General features: G+C 36.7%; 4 protein-coding genes across 7 annotated transcripts in view; 2 read left to right on the top strand and 2 right to left on the bottom strand.

Annotated features, from left to right (window-relative positions):
* LOC144534979 (pleckstrin homology domain-containing family G member 3-like) overlaps positions 1-841 on the top strand; it is a 31,547-nt gene extending 30,706 nt beyond the window's left edge. For all 3 annotated transcript variants that reach the window (XM_078277167.1, XM_078277168.1, XM_078277169.1), the window contains one exon: positions 94-841. In XM_078277167.1, the coding sequence (XP_078133293.1) occupies positions 94-779 (686 nt within the window). In that variant the 3' untranslated portion in view covers positions 780-841. The remainder of the gene's footprint in view (positions 1-93) is intronic.
* Positions 842-856: 15 nt separating this feature from the next.
* On the top strand, positions 857-15,014 carry xgb (x globin). The gene is made up of 5 exons (XM_078277165.1): positions 857-2,671; positions 4,772-4,879; positions 7,057-7,177; positions 7,408-7,488; positions 14,565-15,014. Exons 1-5 carry the CDS (start codon positions 2,502-2,504, stop codon positions 14,682-14,684), a joined length of 600 nt encoding a protein of 199 aa, XP_078133291.1. The 5' UTR covers positions 857-2,501; the 3' UTR covers positions 14,685-15,014.
* Positions 14,834-18,138, bottom strand: srp14 (signal recognition particle 14). Its single transcript, XM_078277166.1, has 5 exons — positions 18,026-18,138; positions 16,624-16,696; positions 16,401-16,513; positions 16,255-16,287; positions 14,834-15,836 (listed from the first exon to the last, which is right to left on the bottom strand). Exons 1-5 carry the CDS (start codon positions 18,047-18,049, stop codon positions 15,747-15,749), a joined length of 333 nt encoding a protein of 110 aa, XP_078133292.1. The 5' UTR covers positions 18,050-18,138; the 3' UTR covers positions 14,834-15,746.
* Positions 18,139-18,338: 200 nt separating this feature from the next.
* pld4 (phospholipase D family member 4) lies at positions 18,339-22,932 on the bottom strand. 2 transcript variants are annotated; one of them, XM_078277163.1, is made up of 11 exons: positions 22,823-22,932; positions 22,607-22,681; positions 22,344-22,504; positions 20,840-21,023; positions 20,608-20,728; positions 20,131-20,258; positions 19,848-20,048; positions 19,501-19,640; positions 19,249-19,414; positions 19,059-19,155; positions 18,339-18,916 (listed from the first exon to the last, which is right to left on the bottom strand). In XM_078277163.1, the coding sequence occupies exons 2-11, from the start codon at positions 22,655-22,657 to the stop codon at positions 18,714-18,716; spliced, it is 1,452 nt and encodes a 483-aa protein (XP_078133289.1). In that variant the 5' UTR covers positions 22,658-22,681; positions 22,823-22,932; the 3' UTR covers positions 18,339-18,713. The 2 variants fall into 2 exon arrangements, with proteins under 2 accessions (XP_078133289.1, XP_078133290.1); XM_078277164.1 differs by lacking the exon at positions 22,607-22,681 and having other exon boundaries at positions 22,823-22,928.
* Positions 22,933-23,392: the final 460 nt, after the last annotated feature.

The following is a 23,392-nucleotide window of genomic DNA, read 5'->3' as shown; positions in this document are numbered from 1 at the left end:
GATTGCCATGTTGCTTTCTTATGCAGTAACCTACCTCTTTAGCTTATGTATGGAGAAAACTGAAAACTGTCTGTTTTTTGTGTATGTGTGCAGGTAAACCCAACCTGAGATTGCCCTTAAAGACTTGCGATCAGGCGATCATCCACGAAGAGCGTTCTCCGAGCCCGGGCCAGACCCCCAGCTCTGAAGCCAGCTCCCAGAGCACAGTTAGCTGCCCACAAAGCCCACCACCAGAGACAGATACCTTCCACTGGCCTGACGTACAGGAGTTGCGCATCAAATACACAGACACCTCCCACTCCTCAAAATTAACCCGTAGCTGCACAGTCCCAAACGGCATGCTGGAGTGCTGTGCAAACAGGTGTAATGGCTGCTCACACAAGTACAATAGTGCCTCTGATCTTCACAAAGCTCTGACAGATTGTCCAAGGACACAGTCTGAAACGATATACAAAGAAAGGTGTCCTGTGGTAGAGGACTGGACCCAGCCTCAGCTTCAGCCTCTGCTGTGCAGGTGGAGCTCCTTGGACCACATGCTTGGGTTTCTTCCCCTCCATGATGTACAGAACCTTCAGGAACCTGTGAGAAGCTGCTACACAGCCAGTCAGGTGTCTCTGATAACAAAAGAAACTGACAAACTACAAGATGAGGACAGCGTTTTTCAAGGGGGCCTAGACTGTGCCACAAAGTCTGCTGCCCCGGTTTCAGGGAAGTTGACAGAAAGTAATCTTGTGAAAAGCTTACGAGAGAAATTCCAGAGCTTAACCACAAGTTCATGAACATGTGAATTATGTACATTTTTATTATCAGGGACTATCATATGGAAACACTATTTCCTCTTCCCCCCAAGGAGAAAAAAAGCATAACAAAGAAAAGAATGCAACTTTTTGTCTGCACGTTGTTTTCACTGTAGAACATAGTGATGATGTTTGGCACCAGTGTAACACAAAGGGATATTATTTGTCATATGTGAGGACCATGAGGGGAAAGTATATTGTTTTTTAAAAAGGTGGGTTGCAATATTTGTACATTGGGTATTTGACTGCACTGCACAAGTTTATGTAAAAATGTGTATATAGTCTCCTGTATCAATTGAAGATTAGGTTCTACTCAGTTGTTATATGCATCTATTTGGTTCCCTCCCACTGTTGATGCTTCTTGCTACAGTATAACCACTATAGCAATGTTACCATTTAACCATGTAAACTGTCAGATGTATTTTTAGGGGAAAGCAAAAAGGAGCTAAAGTGTCATTGACGAGAGAGCTGTGCTTTTAGCAAAGTCTCTGACCGACTGTACACCAAAGAGGGTTTCCTTTTAACATTTGTTGACTTTCACAGCAGTTATTTGTGTCATTAATTCCCCGTTTACTGTAGCTGCTTCTAAAACTGTTTTCACATACTGTATCACTGGAGCTTTATTTTTCTCAATAAGTTGTATATTTTCTTTAATATTATTTATAAAACTGTATATTTGGGAGATTGGCCTCATGTAAATACTGACCCGTAGCAACCCTTTTTACTTTCCCATTCCAGAAAATATATTGTTTCATACTTGAAGTTTCCCATATTTTCAATAAAAACGGTGGTAAGGGTCCACATAATGTAGGTCCTTTAGTTTTCCTAATTTTATGAGAATTGCTTTTAAATGTGCTTAACTTAATGACATGTTTCAGAATTCTGCTACAGAAAAGTACATATTATTTGCCCATGCGTAGCCCATATTACATGTAGCCTACATGAAATATGTCTTACTTGGTTAATAACTTTTGTTTTATGCTGTTTTCTGTATTTTGTCACCTTTTATCAAATAGGCAAGTTTGTGGCAAAGGGAAGGGTTACCACTTTAATCATTAATATTAGTACACATAGGCCTACAGAATTGAGCTCTGTGGGACCCCAATGTCAACAAAACAAGGGTTAAAATGTTGAATTAATAATCGTAGAATTGACACGTAAAAGCTTTGGTCAGTGCACTTTCATATAAATTTGCTACCAGAATCAGACTGGAACAGCTAGTGGCAATATAATAAGGTGGGCACGTTTGTATGTCTTTATTAATTTGTGTAATCTGTCTTTTATTTAAAATGACTGCAGAGCCCAGCATTTGTGCCTTTGCTTTGTGCGCGCTGTTAATTTCCCTCTCAACTGAAAACGCTGCGTCAAGTCAGGCATGAATCGACAGACTCAAACCGGAAGTCAACATAAAATCCTTCAACATAAAAGCGCAGTGACTGCTCAGCACTCCCTGTAATGTGTTGTCATCAACGAAGTTTTATTTTTATTTTGAACCATTGACCAGAACTTGCATATTGTCTGTGTATTTACTGACTTGACACCAATCAGTGATACCGACCAGAGGCGTGTAGTTTAAGACGCGGAGCAGTCGCGCACTTAAACCAGATGCCAACAACATTAGATGTCCTGTGACACAAAATCCCTCGATCTTTCTTCCTGGCTTGCCGCAAAAACATAATTTTCAATTTTATTTTTTTATGAAGAATGGGCTGCGCAATATCAGGTCTGGCAGCAAAAGCTGAGTTTGGAGACAGGACTACAGAGAAGGCTGCTGGTGCTGCGTATCCCAGCGAGGATCAGATTCAGATGATCAAGGAGTCATGGAAAGTTATCCAGGACGATATAGCCAAAGTTGGGATTATTATGTTTGTCAGGTAGGATGCTTAAGCCTTTTCTGTACTTTTCCAGGTTAAATAACTTCAAATTAATTTGTCTAGTTGGCTAATCAGAAGGGGAGTAGATAATGTAAAGCTATAGGATCAGGAATGTTATAGTGTCACTAAATTTCAAGTTTTATCAAGTCACACTGAGATATATACACATTTATATATACAGTGTGTATACATATATATCTGTGGATGTAATAATTTGTTAAATATAGCCTAAATATTGTGAATTATGCAGCCAAAAGACATAAAATAGGTCCAACTCTTTCTTCCCATATCATATGTTTAAATGACCCATATTCCTGATTATAACGCACAGCGAAGGGCAAACTTCAGTTTAACCTTATCAAACAGCTTAGTGAAACCTCTGCACTGTGTTCTGACCTGCTGGCACAAAATGTGTGCAGAAGGTCTTCTGATCTGCTGCTGCGATGACATGATGCCTGACCTTTTCATACAAGCCGGAAAAGTGAGCATCCAGTATTCCTGGGCTCTGCCCTCTGACCCACAGCTTTTCATTTAGAGATCAGAGCGGAATACCCCTCCTCCCCTCTTATCACTTCCTATCACATCTTAACAACATTACATAATAATAAACACAGCCACCGGACTTGCCATAAAATTGAAGGCATTAGCCATCAGGAAAATGTATTTTATCAATTAGCATGATGACCAACGTCCGGGAAAACATCTTCAGCCTTTGGCAGGGAAATAAAACAAATGAATGTGTATGGTGATGAAGAGTCGTAGACAGGCTGCAGCATCTAAAGTAAAGAGACTACCAGGCACATGTCTAGAAGCCCAAATGATGCCATGTGTCCCCTGGGTGACCTCAACAGTTAAAAAGATAGTCCTTTATATTTTAGCCTGGATATTAATGGGCCTCTTCTGGATCAGGGCCACCCCAGGGCCCCTCGGGTGTCACGGCTTGTATCTCATAACTGAACAGTAATTGTTACAGTAAAACAGCAAATATGAATCACCTGTTTTCAATTGTGTTCTTTTTTTTTTTTTTTTTTATTTAACAGACCTTATTCCTTGGTAAGGGGATGTTCCTCTGTCCAATTTATACAAAATAAGAGACTCTAAAGACTCAGATGGGCTCTATTCATGAGTGCCACTGATGAATACAACCTCTGAACAGGGCCAATTAAAATTCCACTTGAGTGATATAATGCAGTGCTACATTGTCTGCATGTATGCATACTTGCACATACTATGCAACGAGAGAACACACAATGGAATAAAATAACCAGCTCTCTACAGGTTGGTGCTGTGTTGACAGCGACTGGAAAAATAAAGAGCAGCTAATTTCCCCTTTTCTGAAATCAATGACGCTGGTGAGCAGGAGGTATGAATATTGAGAAAGCAAATTTCACAGCCACTTACACCAGAGTGCAAACATTGTAGGCTTACACGTTGAGTTTGTCATTCAATCAATTGCAAATTCAGGATTCTTCTAAAAAAATAGAGCCATACAATTTCTCATTTAATGAAACTATAAGCACAGAACCTTTCCACTGCCAGTTGTAACATAGTTAAATTACACTTTAAAACTAATGAGCCAAACTAGGGGGTTAGACAAATTTAAAACAGGCATTTCAATAGACCTCTCTGTATTATCATCTGCTTGTCAAAGGGCACTGAGCTACTCATGTTTTGCACTGTAGCCATTAGAGACACCATCGCTTCTGTAACACCTCACCCACCACCTCTATTCATCAATTCATCCATCAAAGAGGGTACATGTTTTTAGACATCTAATGCATTCATTCATGAGGACTCTGTTATCTACGTCAGGTTGGAAGCACATGTTTTTTTCCTCTCACTAGCAGTGCTGGAGGCCACGGAAAAAAGGAAGAAAAAAAACAATAAACAAAATAGAATAAGCTTCTGTTTGACCTGCCACACCCACACGTCTTTGAAACTATAATGTATCATTAATGCCTTGCTCGATGTTACAGTTCAGCACCACAAATGTCCTGGTTGTCTGTGCTGGATTATATAGATAGATAGGTTTGTTTTGGTCTGGGAATGAATATGACAGGCGGCTCTCAGAGGCGTGCGCTATTGTTGTCTTGGTAACAGGTTGTTTGAGACCCATCCGGAATGCAAGGATGTCTTCTTCCTGTTCCGAGACGTGGAGGACCTGAAGAGGTTGCGGACCAGCCGGGAGCTCAGGGCACACGGTCTACGGTCAGTCACCAACTCTGTAACTCATAACACATCAACACTTTAGCTAAACTGAACGAGCCAGCCAATGATAGCATAGCATAGTACTGCACGGTATACACTGGTCAGGAGAGCATATTGATTCTGTCATTATGATTACCGTCCTAGTTGCTATGCAAAAAAGGACAGGGCAGGCATAGCTATATATTTTCTTGTTTTAAACAAATCCCATAAAAAGACCAAAACCAAAAATGCATTAGTCCTTCTCTTAATATATACTTCCCTACCGTGTCTGTGGCCCCAAGTCACCCATTGGTTCCTACTGAAAAAGTAAATTTTAAAGCGCCCATATTATGCTCATTTTCAGGTTCATAATTGTATTTTAAGGTTGTACCAGAATAGGTTTACATGGTTTAATTTTCAAAAAACACCATATTTTTGTTGTACTGCACAGCTCTCTCTCACTGCTGCAGATCCTCTTTTCACCTGGTCTCTGTTTTAGCTACAGAGTGAGACCTCTTTTCTTCTTCTTCTTCTTCTGTACTATCTTTGATTGCACTCGCACATGCAGTAGCTCAGATGTAGATCATGTCAGCTAGCTAGCTCCATAGACCGTAAAAGAAAGGCCGTTTCTCCAACTTCGGTCAGTTACAAGGCAGGATTAGCTGGGAGACTTCTAAATGAGGGCGCACATGTATGTAGTTCTTTTGTAGATTATGGTGAACTAGTGTGTGTTGTAGCAGTGCTTTGCTATTGAGAATGAGGTAGCATGCTAGCGTTAGCGTTAGCATGCTAACGCTACGAGCTAACGGTTGCGGCCAGCACGTTTCGGCTTGTGACGTCACAAGCCGTACCGATTTTGAACAGCTCACCCAGAGACTGAAGGCAGGACACATTCAGAAACCGTATCTCACTCAAAACAGCATGGATGGATTTTTTTCAAAGTTGGTATGCGTGTGGAAGCACCAGAGACACAAAAGAACACCCCAAATCCCAGAAAATGTGTTTTTTTCATAATATGGGCACTTTAAAAACAACTCACAAATTATTTTTAAATAAGGCTCAGTAATTTCCTTAAACAGTTCTATCTGAGCACTGTAGTTTTTAGCAAACAATCCTCAAACAGGTGTGAATTGTGAATTTTTGGAGGACTATTTAAAGCCACAGATGAATACACATGTGGTGTTCTTATTTTATCAGACTACCAAAATATAATTTCTGCTTATTGAAATTATCAGAGCCACTCCACAAATATTCCAGGTACCCCTTGGGGGAACTAGAAGTACCCCTGGTTGGGAATCACAGCTCTAGTGAGCATGTGCGGCAGCAGGCCAGTGTATCCTCGATGTGTTTTCAATAGCTTTTGGACAACAAGGGAGGTACATGGCACTGAGGAATATCAGGCATTGGCTACAGGCAATACTTGTTAGTGGAATCAATACATACTGTAGTTGTTTTGGTCTTTTCATCAGAAAAATAAACCGGACTCATCTTTTTAACAGTACATAATGAAGCCATGTTGCACACAGTACAGGGGATGAAATCATAAGATAAGTGGCGCCTCAGGTAGTGGTATCATTATAACATTGCTTACCACTCTGCTGCAGATAGAGCTTGTAGCATCTATCACAGCCACTTGTCTGTGGTTTCCAGGGTGCATCAGGCTTCTATGTGTTCCTCTATGCACAAGGCCAAAACAGCCAATTACTGCCTGAGGACCTGAAGGTACAGAGGCTAGCGTGGCATTGCAGCAGAGACACACAGACCCATCCCAGTGTGAACCGGCTGCTCTTAAATTCTGTGATAAGGCCAAATGGCCCTTCAACCACACACGGGGACATTAGTACAAAATGTCCATGGTGGCAGCGAGAGAGGAAAGAGAGAGATAAACCAACTCTAACCCTTTGTTCCATATTCATCTTCAAAACTGTCACCCACACACTCTGCAGTGGTGACAGACACACCTGCAAAAGCAACAAAGGATATTGATTCTGTGGTGTTTTGTGCAGGACATAAAGGGATAAAGTAGCGTGCAATTTTGCAGTGTCGAGTGTGAGCTATATTGATAAGAATCAATCTTTCTAGGCATTTGAGTTTGTGACACACACTTATCTACAGTGGAGATGTGTCAGTTGATAGTCGCCTACTGCTAATTCACAATTAACTCGTGCTGGGTGTCTTTTTTGCTCCATCTTTTTCAGGGTGATGTCTTTTATCGAGAAAAGCGTGGCTAGACTGGACCAGCTGGAGAGACTGGAAGCTCTGGCTCTGGAGCTGGGAAAAAGCCATTATCATTACAACGCCCCACCTAAGTACTACAGTGTAAGACCCCAATGATCCAAATGTTCTAATTTCAGCTGTAGCTCTTTATCAGACTCACCATTATACTGAGACTCCTAAAATCACAGCAGCTGAATGAATTGAGCCAAAACTGCAAAATGGAAACACACCTACTCTTGTACATAACAAGAATGCTGTAACACTAACTGGATATTATCCTTGTTAACAAGGCATACGCACATCAGTAAGTATCTTACATAATTATTTTCCAGTACGTCGGAGCAGAATTCATCTGTGCCGTGCAGCCCATCCTGAAGGAGAGGTGGACGGCTGAGCTGGAGGAGGCGTGGAAGGTAAGGAGTGCCATTGTGTGACCTGTGTGTCTCCTTATGTGGGTGTTAATCAGAGACCTTTGCTTTTTAGCGACTAATTCTGGGTAAATGCCTTATGGAATAGGCTTGATGTGTGCAATCAGCATGTCAGCAGTAGTGGTGGTTTGTGTCCAGCTTGCGTCAGAATTCTGCATGTCTCTTTAATTCTATGACTTTTTATCATTTTTTTTGACATGCTACACTATGATTTTTTTCGTCATACTACTTACTGTACACTATGACTTTTTTCATCAATTTCTTTGACATCGAATACTATGACTTTTTCGTCACTTTTTTTCCCATTCCGGACTGAGGAGTTTACATGTTCTTCCAGGCTTTCAATGACAGTTCTTAAAATACACTGTGGTGCAACCTGGACACATCGTCAGTGATTAACCCAGGGTCATCAGGTGTTTCGGGTCTTAAAAATCAGACACCCTCACCTGGGTGACCCAGTCGGGGGTGATCAGGCCCCGAATTGCCCCAACATACTATACTATAACTTTATTCAATATATTATACTAAGACTTTTTATCACTTTTTTCAATGTACTATACTATGATTTTTTTCATATAATATACTATACTATGACTTTTTAATTACTTTTTTTGACCTACTATACTATGTCTTTTTTGGACATACTATACTACTTTTGGCAAAACACATAATCAGCAGAATCAGCATTCACACAATTATGAGTACATAATGCCTTTTTTATCATGGTTTTGACATACTATACTATGACTTTTTATCACTTTTTTAACATACTATATACTATGACTTTTTATCATGCACATGCTACACTATGATTTTTTTTGTCGTACTACTGTATACTATTACTTTTCAATATACAATACTATGACTTTTTTCAAATTTGTTCGACATTGTACTATGACTTTCTTTGACATACTATGACTTTTTCTACATAAAGGAATGAAGAATACAAATAGATTAAGAGAAAAGTTGTTTTTCTGTCAGTCTCTCATTTTTTTCAACATACTATACTATGACTTTTTCGACATACAATACTATGACTTTTTTATCACTTTTTTCGACATACTATTCTATGACTTTTTTATCACTTTTCTCGACAATATTATACTGTGACTTTTTATCACTTTTTTGACATGCTATACTATGACTTTTTTATCACTTTTCTTGACAATATTATACTGGGACTTTTTATCACTTTTTTTGACATGCTATACTATGACTTTTTTAATCACTTTTTTCGATATACTATACTATGACTTTTTTACGAAAACATAATCTTTGTCTTAGGTCAGATAGCATAGGATGATAAGCAAATGATTGGAAGACTAAAGGTTGGGTGTTCAAATCCTGTAATATGTAATTATTTTGAAGACTTACTTTACAGGAATGAAGATTAAGAGAAAAGTAGTTTTCCTGTCAGTCTCTCTTATCACTTTTTTCTACATACTATGCTATGATTTTTTTTATCACTTTTTTCGACATATTATACTGTGACTTTTTTCACTTTTTTCGACATATGACTTTTTTTTACAAAAACATAGTTTTTGTCTCAGGTCAGTTAGCTTAGGGAGTTAAGAGTATGATTGGTAGACAAAAGGTTGAGTGTTCAAATCTTACACTTTTTGGTAAGTTTTGAGGTCCAATATACTAAGTGAAAGAAACAAATATGCCAAAAACATAGCTTTTGTGTCAGGTCCGAAAGCTTGGAGTGATAAGAGAATGATTGAAAGACAGGAGGTTGAGTATTTGAATCTTACACAGTATGTTTCATTAAGTATTGAGGGCCAATATACTAAGTGAAAGAGACAAAAATGACAAAAACATAAACCTGTGTCAGGTCAGATAGTATAGGGTGATAATAAAATGATTGGAAGGCAGAAGGTTAAGTGTTCAAATAGATAGATTAAATAGAAAAGTTGTATTCTTACCACTTTTTTCCACACACTATGCTATGACTTTTTCTTCAGTTTTATCGACATGCTATACTATTACTTTTTTATCACTTTTTTGACATAATATACAATGACTATTTTATCACTTTTTTGGTCATAACTATACTGTGACTTTTTTTTTCTACTATATTTGACAAACTATACTATGACTTTTTTTTTTCGACTTTTATCGACATACTATACTATAACTTTTTTACAAAAACAATCTTTGTGTTAAGTCTGATAGCTTAGGGTGATAAGAGAATGATTGGAAGACAGAAAGTTGAGTGTTCAATGACTGTGGGGTGCAATTAGTTTGAAGGTCTACTTTCCATGAATGAAGAGAGAAGTTGTGTTAGTCTTTCTTATCACTTTTTTGGTCATACTATGACATTTTTATCACTTTTTTTTTAAATGCTATACTATGACTTTTTATAATTTTTTTCAACATACTATACTATGACTTCTTCATCACTTTTTTACAACGTACTATACTATGACTTTTTTTACGACTTTTTCGACATTTTTTGACATACTATTTTATGACTTTCTTTCGACATACTATATACTATGACTTTTTCGAGATACTATACTATGACTTTTTTCCTACTTTTTTCGACATACTATACCATGCATTTTTATCACTTTTTTCAACATACTATACTATGACTTCTTCATCACTTTTTTACGACGTACTATACTATGAATTTTTACTACTTTTTTTTACTTTTGTTGACCTTTTTTGACATACTATACTGACTTTATTTAGACTTTTTCGACATACTATACTATGACTTTTTTCGACATACTGTACTATGACTTTATTTAGATTTTTTTCGACATTCTATATTATGACTTTTTTTGACATACTATACTATGACTTTTTTCGACATACTGTACTATGACTTTTTTTGGCACTTTTTTTTTTATCAATTTCTTTGACATACTATACTATGACTTTATTTAGATTTTTTTCGACATTCTATATTATGACTTTTTTCGACATACTATACTATGACTTTTTTCGACATTCTATATTATGACTTTTTTCGACATGCTATACTATGACTTTTTTATCACTTTTCTTGACAATATTATACTGTGACTTTTTATCACTTTTTTGACATGCTATACTATGACTTTTTTAATCACTTTTTTCGATATACTATACTATGACTTTTTTATGAAAACACAAACTTTGTGTTAGGTCAGATAGCATAGGATGATAAGAAAATGATTGGAAGACCAAAGGTTGGGTGTTCATAATCCTGTAGTATACTATGACTCTTTTATGACTTTTTTTTTATCAATTTGTTTGACAAACTATACTATGACTTTTTTCAACATACTATACTATGTTTTTTTCGACATAGTGTACTATGACTTTTTATCACTTTTTTTAACAAACTATACTGTGATTTTTTTCGACATACTATATTATGACTTTATTTAGATTTTTTTCGACATTCTATACGATGACTTTTTCGACATACTATGACTTTTTTTATCATTTTTTTTCGACATACTATACTATGACTTTTTTTATCAATTTCTTTGACATACTATACTATGACTATTATCACTATTTTTAACAAACTATAATGTGACTTTTTTCGATATACTATACTATGACTTTTTTATCACTTTTTTCGACATACTATACTATGACTTTTTTTTACATACTATACTATGACTTTTTTACGACATACTATACTATGACTTTTTTTCGACATACTATACTATGACTTTTTTTATCACTTTTTTTCGACATACTATACTATGACTTTTTTCGACATACTATACTATGACTTTTTTTATCGACTTTTTTTCGACATACTATACTATGACTTTTTATATGACTTTTTTTCGACATACTATACTATGACTTTTTTATCACTGACATACTATACTATGACTTTTTTATGACTTTTTTTGACATTTTTTTCGACATACTATACTATGACTTTTTTCAACATACTATACTATGTTTTTTTCGACATAGTGTACTATGACTTTTTATCACTTTTTTTAACAAACTATACTGTGATTTTTTTCGACATACTATATTATGACTTTATTTAGATTTTTTTCGACATTCTATACGATGACTTTTTCGACATACTATGACTTTTTTTATCATTTTTTTTCGACATACTATACTATGACTTTTTTTATCAATTTCTTTGACATACTATACTATGACTATTATCACTATTTTTAACAAACTATAATGTGACTTTTTTCGATATACTATACTATGACTTTTTTATCACTTTTTTCGACATACTATACTATGACTTTTTTCCACACACTATGCTATGACTTTTTCTTCAGTTTTATCGAAATGCTATACTATGACTTTTTATCATTTTTTCAACATACTATACTATGACTTCTTCATCACTTTTACAACGCACTGTACTATGACTTTTTTTACGACTTTTTCGACATATGACTTTTTTCGACTTTCTTTCGACATACTATATACTATGACTTTTTTCCTACTTTTTTCGACATACTATACCATGCATTTTTTATCACTTTTTTACGACGTACTATACTATGAATTTTTATTACTTTTTTGACTTTTTTTGACCTTTTTTGACATACTATACCGACTTTATTCAGACTTTTTTGACATACTATACTATGACTTTTTTCGACATACTGTACTATGACTTTATTTATATTTTTTTCGACATTCTATATTATGACTTTTTTTGACACTTTTTTTTTATCAATTTCTTTGACATACTATACTATGACTATTATTACTATTTTTAGGATGATAAGAAAATGATTGGAAGACCGAAGGTTGGGTGTTCAAATCCTGTAGTATACTATGACTTTTTTATCACTTTTTTCGACATACTATACTATGACTTTTTTTTCGACTTTTTTCGAGATACTATACTATGACTCTTTTATCACTTTTTTTGAAATGACTTTTTTTTATCAATTTGTTCGACAAACTATACTATGACTTTTTTCGACATACTATACTATGTTTTTTTCGACATAGTGTACTATGACTTTTTATCACTTTTTTTAACAAACTATACTGTGATTTTTTTCGACATTCTATACGATGACTTTTTTTTATCATTTTTTTTCGACATACTATACTATGACTTTTTTTTATCAATTTCTTTGACATACTATACTATGATTATTATCACTATTTTTAACAAACTATAATGTGACTTTTTTATCACTTTTTTCGACATTCTATACGATGACTTTTTCGACATACTATACTATGACTTTTTTATAATTTTTTTTTGACATACTATACTGACTTTTTTTATATATTTTTTTCGACATACTATACTATGACTTTTTTCATCAATTTGTTCGACAAACTATACTGACTTTTTTTCGACTTTTTTCAAGATACTATACTATGACTTTTTTCGATATGACTTTTTTTAATAAATCTTTTCGACATACTATACTATGACTTTTTATCACTTTTTTTTAACAAACTATACTTTGACTTTTTTCAATATATACTATACTATGACTTTTTCATCACTTTTGACATACTATACTATGACTTTTTTCGACATTCTATACTGTGACTTTTCTATCGCTTTTTTTCAACATCTATGACTTTTTTGTCATTTTTTTCAACATACTATACCATGACTTTTTACAATATATTATATACTATGACTTTTTTATCAATTTCTTTGACATACTATACGTTTTTTCGACATACTTTACTATGACTTTTTTATCATTATTTTCAACATAATATACTATGACTTTTTATCACTTTCTTTGATCTACAATACTATGACTTTTAATCACTTTTTTGACATGCTGTACTATACTCAGCAAAAAAGAAACGTCCTGTCACTTTTAACTGCTTTTATATAATATTCGTATGAACATTAAAAGATTTAACAACTAAGACATAAACTGAACAATTTTCACAGACATGTGACTAACAGAAATGGAATAATGTGTCCCTGAACAAAGGGGGGTTCAAAATCAAAAGTAGCCCTCAGTATCTGGTGTGGCCACCAGCTGCATTAAGTACTGCAGTGCATCTCCTCCTCATGTACTGCACCAGACTGGCCACTTCTTGCGGTTGTTGTTGCCATCCTGTACCTGTCCCGCAGGTGTGATATTCGGATGTACCGATCCTATGCAGGTGTTGTTACACATGGTCTGCCACTGCGAGGACGGTCAGCTGTGCTTCCTGTCTCCCTGTAGCGATGTCTTAGGCGTCTCACAGTAGGGACATTGCAATGTATTGCCCTAGCCACATCTGCTGTCCTCATGCCTCCTTGCACCATTGCCTAAGGCACGTTCATGCAGATTAGCAGGGACCCTGGGCGTCTTTCTTTTGGTGTTTTTCAGAGTCAGTAGAAATGTCTCTTTACTTTATTAACTTTCTTATAACTGTGACCTTAATTGCCTATCGCCTGCAAGCTGTTATTGTCTTTTCGACCATTCAACAGGTGCATGTTCAATAATTGTTTGTTTATTGAACAAGCATGGAAAACATTGTTTAAACCCTTTACAATGAAGATCTCTAAAGTTATTTAGATTTTTACAAAAGTATCTTTAAAATATAGTGTCCTGAAAAAGGGTGCTTCTTTTTTTGCTGAGTTTATGACTTTTTTCGACATACTACACTATGACGTTTTATGACTCTTTACTCATATTATACTGACTTTTTCAAAAATACACCCATACACAAATCCAAAACATTATGTACATTATGGGTACTTGTAGTCTTTCAAATAACATATTGATTTTCTAATAAATTTTACACCTGCTACAAGCCTAAAGTTTATCCCAATAAAGAGCTTTTTCTTGTCTACCACACTTTCAAGTAACTGGTTAATTTAAATGTTTCATATTGATCAAGGAAAATTATTTTAGTCCATAACTAAGCTACATACAACCTCCAGCAAACCTTCCCTATTCCATATCCTGTATAACTTTGGTGCACATTTGTGGACACACAATATCTAATAGCACCGTTTTGTACTAATTCACACATGCTCTTTCTAAAAACCCTGGCTAGCAATTCAAAACTTTTGTCTAAAGAATGAATGTCCTTCCCCTATGGAGACCCTGGCATGGGTCAATGTTCAATGTGCGTTGTTTGTGACCCAGACCATGTTCCAGTTTGTGGCCAGCCTGATGAAGCAGGGACACGAGAAAGAGAGCAACCGACAGCGCCACCTAGCACCCTCCCCGAAGGAAAGACCAGACAAGAAGAACACCGCGCTATGAGATGCGTCTTTTCTCAACTTCAACTCAGACTGTTTTTATCAGCAGAACAGAAATGTGTTCATGTATATAGTGTATTTACTGTCTCCTTTTCTACATCGCTCATGTTTACCGCAGTCGTTTGGCATTTTATCACAAACAAAAACTTGCAGTGACTTTCAACACACTTTATTTTTGAACTTTAATTCTGCTGCAGTCCTTCATGAGATCAGGACGCGGGAGCACGAAGAGACAGTACAAATGGCTGACAAAATATACCGGCTGTAGTTAAACCTGCTTTGTAGGACATTAGAATTACACCCATATACTGTCTCTGTATTCATAACTCAAACATGCCTTTCAGTAAAATCTACAACTTTTAACAACTGTCATGTCATCATTCAGAATCATATTCACCTTTCAATTAACCACAGTAACTGAAACTACAAAATGTAATTGTTGTTTACCAATTTAAGATGGCCAGTTTTATCAGCTTGGTAGAAATTGGTTCAAAATAAAAAATTATTGTACAGCAGGAGTTAAACTAAAAACAGAATAAAGTAAATTTTCATCAAGCTAACAGTAAAACTGGTTTAAAGAAATCCTCCAATAACATCTGGTTTAGTTCTAAAAAAAAAGAAAAAAAAAGCACAGCTCACGGGTCAGCTGTAAATATAACATAAATATGGACTCTAACAATTAAATAGAATGAAAGGCAGATAATAATCATTGGGGTCCATTGTATTTGGTTCCAGAGGTGACACAGCTGTTGAGGACCCGGTTCCAAAGTAGAAATAGTGGAGATTGAATTAAGTTGACTTGCTTTGTCCTGCACGAGTTGCGAGAAATCCTCAGGTTTTCTGTTCTAGATGGCCAGTGGCACCAAACAGCCAGAGATGAGACATTACCATGCAAACAATGGCATAATATCAAAGTAGTCACCGGGTGAATGAACAGTGATTTGGAGGCCTCAGGTGAATAGGAAAAAAGCCGATTGGGGTGACAGACCTAGTGGAGGCCTTTCCCGTTGCCTCAAATCGTACAGGCCAGTTTCGGTACCCATGGTTATGTTAAAGAGTCTGTTGCTCATTGGGTGGCTTTGGTTTTCTTGCTTTTGCTTTTCTTATCTTTCTTCTTAAGTCCATCCATGTGAGCTCTAAGGAGGTTGGAGTATGCCTGTAAAGAGGATTTAAAGTTAATGATTAAGTTCTCAGCTCATTTATTAAAGAAACTACTATGAAAAAAGATAATTTTGATAACATCAAGGAGACCTAATCAAGAAAGTCTGCATACAGTGACCCAGGACAACAGACCTTTTTCACAGCAGACATTTTGACTTGTCATAGTAGGAAAAGCACAGCTGAAATTGATAACCTTAACGATGGCTCAGTTCCATCAAGTGTCCCAGTAAGCTATTTCAGTGAGTCAGCATGCACAATACCAGGGCCTCTCCTAAGTGGAATGCAGCCATCATTAATGGTTTTGAATACACCTGTGCTTTTCCTACTATGACATGTTAACATGTCTGCTGTGAAAAAGGTCTATAGCTTCCACACAACACTGACATTCAAAACACAAAACTAGCTCAACCCACCATTTGAAACTTGATTACTTCTTTGGTGCTGACCTGAAATAGCAAGAAATGAGAATTAAGCATTAACAGCTTGTGAAAAACATTTCCAGCTAAATATCAGATCTGTTAGATCAAACATAAAAACATAGGAAACACAGTAAGCTCACCACTGTGCTAATTTTCTTTTTGCCCTCAGATGCTCTGATGAGACATTTGTTGTCTGCTGGTTCAAATGACTCTGTGTGGCCCTTTCGGGGCGCTGGCTTGGTCCTCCCGTCATCTGGAAAAAAGAAACATGCCCCATTCCAGATAATTAGATGTTGACAAGCAGCTTTACTTACGGACTAAACTTTAACGATGAATGTCAAAACTCAGGAGGGATCTGCTTACATTTCTTTAGCGTGATGACAACACTGCCAGATGTTCTGCACTTCTGGAACAGCCGTGTGAGCTCTGTGAGAAACTGGACAACAGAGCAAATCAAACATTATTGCCCTACCAAAATGATCATTAATGTTTGGGCTTGCAGTTGCAACAGAGACTTGACATAGCAATAATGCTTTCCACAGTTTTGGACTGTTTATACACTCAGTTGTCAGTGTATTAGGTACACCTAGCCTAAACTAATGTAGTTTTAAGTCACCTACACGTTCCAATGGAACGGCCAGCGCAGAGCAGTTTTACCGCGGATCATGTGTAGGAGGCTTTATACAACACCCATGGAAAAACACAAGCTTCATGAAGGGCACAATGAGATATGAGTTTACTAACATTTAGGGTAATTTTAGCCTGCTCTCATTAATATGGGGAGAGCATATCAGAAACATTTCAGCCTACTCGATTATACTATTAGTTTTAGGTAGCTAACGTCTAATAATCTTGCAAGTGAGTAGAGGTTGCAAAAAGACCTGGTAGGTAACCTTAACATTTAAGTTAGCTTAACTAGCTAAACTATAGCATTCAAAAGGCTCTGAACACCCACACAGGTGTTTTGAATTAATTTGGCTGATTAGACTTTTTCCCAGGACTGTGTGTATAGACTGATTGACATCTTCCTGAGTCTCCCGTTAGCTTTGTTGCACCTGTAGAAATTACACATTTATCACTCTTATTGGTAGATGAACATGTTAGAAAATACACTCCCATCAAAGCTCTCGCCCACCTTCAACCTGAGCAGAGGTTGAATCAGCCAGAATAACTGAACTAATGTGTTCATTTACGTTAACGTTACTTTAGTTAGTTATCTTGAAATGATACGTTACTGAGTGCTAACCAACGTTATAATAATTTAGAATTTTCAATTCGTTTTCTGAGTGCGTTTGCTAGTTGTAGTTTTAGCTAGTTTCAGAGTTCAGATTAGTTTATATGTAGCTGTAGTTTTAGTTAACTAGAAATAATTTTGTTTTAGTTTATAAAAAGGTACCGTTATAGTAACGTTACATTTATAGTTTAGTTTACTTATAGTTAATAACCCTGGTGCTAACTTAGCTAGCTAGTCCAAGTTTAACTATATTGGTGTCTATGAACGAAATGATAACCACTTCTACAGACTGCACGTTAGAAAAGCCAGTTTATGGCTCTTGAAAAGCTAGAAAGTACAAAAACTGAACAGATTAGAAGCGAAACCAGTGTTAGCTTCAACCAAACGTTAGCAGGCTGGCTAATGAGTCAGTCTAACGTGTGGCTAACGCTATCTGTTAACTAGACAGCTAAAGCATACCGTGTCAATGTCTACTTTACAATCAATAACGTCGACAGACCACATTATTAACAATATACTTTTTGTTCTTACCGAATCATTTTCAAGCAGCACCATTATTCTGACTTCAGCTTTAGCGTTGGCTTACTGGCCCTAACTACTGTGAAGCACACGTACTACACAAGCCGGAGCCCCGCCCTGCGCCTTCACTGCGGGGACAAGCGTTAAGTCACAGGGCCGCCTATTGTCAGGGAGGGGAATACCGCACAAAGATCCCTTTAGTCAGTCATAAATAAAGTAGTTGAAGGAAACTTTGTACATTTTTAAGTGACTGACCCTGAACACATTATTTTGTTTGTTAACCAAAATCTCATGGATGTTGACATACATGATTGATCATTAAAAATGATATTAACCATATATATTTAATAATTATACAGTATGTTCGGTAATCATACACACCACACGTTATAAAAACATAAATAACTCAAACTTTTTTTGTAGGTACAGGTACGTTATATTACATTACATTACAGCTGGTATACTTTAAAATATAAATGTCAGGGCTTCAACATTCAAAACATTCACTTTATACACTTTCAGCACAGATCCACTTTAAAGAATATGATTATATTGTTTTTATCATTCATAGCATGGGGAAATCTAACAAAAGTGCTGATTTAGACAAAGATAACATAACAACAGCTACATAAACAAAACTATGGTTTGAATATGGCCTTGATAATAAAATGTATGTGAAACTCATATAAAGGAGTTTCTGTCATCTTGATAGTGCACAGTCTGGGTGGTGCCCCAGGTCAGCAAGGTGCACAGCAAACTCAGAGTTCCAGTCTCTTTCAAAGACTGCCCTGAGCTGGCCATGCAGGGCCTTGGTCTTCCATACAGGGTGAGGAGCATGCTGGGAAATCACCAGACCCACTCCAGCTGTGGTCACAAAGTAGTCCCCAGACCAATTGGAGGTACCTAAGGAACAACACAATGTTATCTGGTCAATTATTAACCAATTCACATGCAACAAACAAGAACACATGAATGCACAATAACTCTACTGAGTTCAAACTCAACAGTAAATGCGTGGAAATAATAATCATGAAGATAAACTCACCAATGTAGGCTACTTCATCAGTCACCATGTATTTATTGTGGTTGACCCTGGTGTACGGAATATCAGACTGGTTTCCCACAGGCACAATGTACAGTTTCTGAAAAGTGAATGATGTGCAAAAATAAATAAATTCAGAGGCAAGATCAGTGTTTACCCCCAGCAGATGCATTTATTTCATGTTGTGTCTTACTATTTGGATGCTGATATCCTGGTGAGGGCTGTCCATTGAGGCTAGAGACTGAAGGAAGGGCAGCATGGCTGGGTCAGAGTCCCGCCCACAGCTGATCAGCATCCGCATCTTAACCTTCCTCTCGAATGCAGCCCTCCTAATGGCATCATCAATGAAAGGCCAGTATCTGTTCAATAAAAGAATCCAAAGTGAGGAAATAAAGCAAAAGAGGTGAATAGTTGATGGAAACAAAGGGTTTCTTTTGTGGGTTACCTCTGAGGCTTTTCAAAGCGTGTGGTTGGGAAGTACTCCATGACGGCTACATCCACATAGTGTTGGGCATCTGAGATGATGGAGAGAATAGCCTCTAGGTCCTGAGTCCTCGATGGAGGACAGAATGATGGTGGAGATCCCTGGGGTGAAACGCAAATATTGACCAATAATACCACATTTGAAACACAAAACCCTGACTTCCATAAGGTAACAGTTTGAGGTTTGTAGGTGCCTGAAATTGTAAGACACACACTGTACGGTTACTTCGGTGTAAACAGAGACAACAGCCCCTTATCCATCAGAATAACAGTGTCCTGTAAAATGGAACTGAAACCTAAGAAACTCACTGTGAGGTACAGCCTGCTGGAGATATTATCAGTTTTCACCAGCAGAGGGTGATGTTTGTTGATGTCAGTGTCATACTTTGCAGGCCAGGGCTGTGGCAGGGAGCTGTTGGACTGTCCCATCACCCAGTAGGACTGGAAAATCTTATGGAGGTCCTTTGCTAGACTGGGGCAGTTGTAGATAACTACTCCCAGTTCCTTCACCTACCGACAAAAGTGAATTATGAAAATGGTTTGGCAGTGTTTTAAGGTTTAAAATTAGCATCTGTAATTGTTTTGGTGTTACTTGCGTGAGAGCCCTCCAGTCCATGTTGGCGCTTCCAATAAACACATGTTTTCTGTCAACAATCCAGAACTTGCTGTGGAGAACACCCTTTGTCAGGTGTCCAAAGTTCACCTTCCTCACCTGAACTCCTACAGACAATCAAAAAGGGAACTGCAGTTAAGCGAAGTTGTTGCAAACAATGCATCACAAATCAAAACACACTGCAGTCAGTGGTTTAGTCTGACATTTAAAAATGCGCAATGACACGCAACAACAAACTTTCCATTATAATTTGGATATATTTTGAATTGTTAACTGTGTTCTTTTTCTTCACATAGGCTAACTAAAAGGTATTTCCACAATAACTCCCCCTCCTCCGCCCAAAAAAAAGGCAGATTCTGGCCCATAGGCCAATACAGTTCAGTATACCCACTACAATACATTAGACTACACCGCTGACTGCAGTGAATGTAGAGAACAAGGGAGTCACTTTCAAACCTTTCTGTTTTAAGATCTTTAAATCTGTGGAGTTTGTTCTCACACTGGGAACACTGGTCACCACTCGGACAGAAACATTTCTGGAGGGCAACTCTTCGAGTTCTTTCAGGATCTCCCTTCCCTGCAGAGGATCAACAGACTCACTGCATTGTGGGCCTTTTTCCACAAACAACATATTTCACAAAGATTTGATGTGTATGTTCCCATGTGTCTGTTTTAGTTGCTAACTCACAGGTATGTCAGAGGAAGTGTTAACGTTAATGTCTTCCCCAGTTAAAGTCCAGTAGAAAGAGGCCACCTCCACTTGGTCCGTTGCCATGGAGATAAGATCTTTCCAGGCCTTTTCCAGAGGGATCCCAAGCGTTACATTGGCTTTGTATTTCATATGTTGAGGGATGCTCTCCACCAGGGTCATGCTAAGAGATAAACAAAGACATCTGCTCAGAGAATTCTTTGGAAACTGAACTGGAGAAAATTATAATTTAGAGAAACAATTTAGAATTAGAGAGATTAGATTTTGAGAATCATTAACCATAAGGTCAATAGATGTAGATACTGTATGTTTTGTAATTTTACTTTCAAAATTCTTTGCTCAAAACGTCCTGCCTCAAAATTTGTAGAATATGGACCACAAAGTATTCATTAAAGCGATTATCCCTAAAACTATCCTTAAAACGTACTCTGTACTAATATGCACATGACAATAAACTTGAACGGAAACTTGAACTGATTATAAAGAGGGGGAAAAAGAGGGGAAACAATAATTCATTAATTTACTGTACAGTACACATTATTTAACATGCACAGAAGTTGAATGATAGATGATCTATTTTGAATGGTTCATTATATAGATCAAAAAATGTCATTTCAGTGATGACACTATAGCAAAATGCTTAACTGTAAATCTAACAGAAATCAGATATACAGTACTTTGTTCCACAGTTCAGATTAAAGAATAGAAGAAGCAAATGTAGTTAGTAAGCCTTATGTAACTTATATATATATATATAAAAAAAAATATATATATATATATTTCTTTTTTTTTTTTTTTACTTGTAAAAATCTTCTTCCTGCCAACCCTGGCTACCGAAATCTGGTGCCACTGATATGTCTGCACTTCTCTCTGATGCTCTGAAACACAAACACCGCTGCACATGACGCTAGTTAACACTATACTCGACAGCAGCTAACGTTAGCCTACCGCTAGCTAGTAGCTGGATTAAACACGGTTAAAATGCTGACAGCTAACGCTAAACGGTGTAAAGTTTGACTGTGTTTTACTGTAGAGGATTCAACACCGGTATGTAACAATCTGCAGCTGCCGTCGGAAAAACAACACAGCCGGTACGTTCAATGAAACTGGTAAACTACAGCCTCGTGGTGCATTTGAAGTTATTGTAAATGTCCTTTTCCCATCTGATGGTTCAACAGCAATTTACTACTGAAATTAGTTATTGTTATACATTATTATTAAATAATTTAATTTTGACCATATGGCCTTAGCAATAAACAAGCCGTTCTTTAATGCCATCAACTGTTGTTTAGTACCCTTTTTTTCCTCTTTTCTTTATTTACTTTCTTAAAAAGTATCGGTTCAGGCACCGTTAAATATGTATGCGATTAATTTCGATTAATTAATCACAGTGTAATTAATTAGATTACATTTTGTAATCGATTGACAGCCCTAATTATGTATATATATATATATATAAAAAAATCTTCAGTGGGATTATTACCTGCACTCGTCCGTAGAGAAATTGCTCCCACCAGCTTCATTAGGAAGTGTCTCATGATCTTTGTGGGGTGGTGGTCTTTTCAGCACAGCGATGGCAAGCAGGATCCCCAGGACTGTCAGACAGCCCAAAACCACAGCTAATGTCACACAGCTGGTTGACCTCTAAGAACATGAAGTTTGATAGAAAAACAAGTCCAGGAATAAGACAAATGTGTCATACCAAAACAGAGTGAATGACTTGGTGAATGTTTGATGTGATCCTACCCTTTTGTTTGAAACATAACTGTCATGAAGGCTGCTATACATAGAAGACATTTTTTCCTTTCAAATGCTCATCCCCTAGTAACGTTCAAAAGCAGGAAATTATCTCAGACAGAAAATAAACACACCACGATTCTGACTTCACTAATGACAGAACTCATAACTCAGTTTAAATCTCAGATGAAGTTTGGTTTCCAAAGTATTGAAAGCAAAACTTACACAAAGCAGATGTAGATAATTTTCCACCAGAAAGAGCTCACAACAAACACGCTTCTTCTCTTCCAGCTTACACCCAAAACTGAGCTGAAGGGATATCTCTGATAGCTCTGCTACTGAATATATTATAGCACAGTTCCTGTTTTCACTTTCATTTCAGCTTTTGAGACAAGTATTTGCTCAGGAATTTAAAAAAAGTGTAGAGAGTGAATAAAAGTCATGACAAAAAAAAACAACTTTACTAATCAAATTTATTTGAAAAATCTGCAATCAATATCTAACAAATTACACAGACCAAACATAAATACCATCTAACAAGACAGCAAGATCACAACCAAATCATTCTGGCTGAAAGGAAGGAAAACATAAATTGAATATAAAAAAAAAAAAGGGACACACATTTGACAAACAAGAATTACATTTCAGCTCTTAAACCTGCTGTAGCTTTGACTTAGATGGAGTAAAGCAAAGAAGAAATACTATCCAATAGAAGAAGAATAGCAGCAAGTGACGTCAATAGGACTAACATTCAGTTTTTGCTTGAGTTTGTAAACAACCACTGTCCCACACAGT

This window comes from Sander vitreus, chromosome 20, assembly GCF_031162955.1.
Source record: "Sander vitreus isolate 19-12246 chromosome 20, sanVit1, whole genome shotgun sequence".
Classification (NCBI taxonomy): domain Eukaryota; kingdom Metazoa; phylum Chordata; class Actinopteri; order Perciformes; family Percidae; genus Sander; species Sander vitreus.
Note: the sequence above shows the minus strand (reverse complement) of the source record. Positions and strands in the feature narration are given on the sequence as shown.

Excerpts from the sequence above, each read along its gene's own strand:
- xgb (XM_078277165.1), top strand. The coding sequence starts at position 2,502 with ATGGGCTGCGCAATATCAGGTCTGGCAGCAAAAGCTGAGTTTGGAGAC. Across the intron at positions 2,672-4,771 it reads GGGATTATTATGTTTGTCAG|GTTGTTTGAGACCCATCCGG; the intron begins GTAGGATGCTTA and ends TCTTGGTAACAG. Across the intron at positions 7,178-7,407 it reads CCCCACCTAAGTACTACAGT|TACGTCGGAGCAGAATTCAT; the intron begins GTAAGACCCCAA and ends ATTATTTTCCAG.
- srp14 (XM_078277166.1), bottom strand. The coding sequence starts at position 18,049 with ATGGTGCTGCTTGAAAATGATTCG. Across the intron at positions 16,697-18,025 it reads TGCTGCTTGAAAATGATTCG|TTTCTCACAGAGCTCACACG; the intron begins GTAAGAACAAAA and ends TCTGTTGTCCAG. Across the intron at positions 15,837-16,254 it reads AAGTAATCAAGTTTCAAATG|GCATACTCCAACCTCCTTAG; the intron begins GTGGGTTGAGCT and ends TCCTCTTTACAG.
- pld4 (XM_078277163.1), bottom strand. The coding sequence starts at position 22,657 with ATGTCTTCTATGTATAGCAGCCTTCATGACAGTTATGTTTCAAACAAA. Across the intron at positions 21,024-22,343 it reads TTCTCTACGGACGAGTGCAG|CATGACCCTGGTGGAGAGCA; the intron begins GTAATAATCCCA and ends TTTATCTCTTAG. Across the intron at positions 20,729-20,839 it reads ACACTTCCTCTGACATACCT|GGAAGGGAGATCCTGAAAGA; the intron begins GTGAGTTAGCAA and ends GATCCTCTGCAG.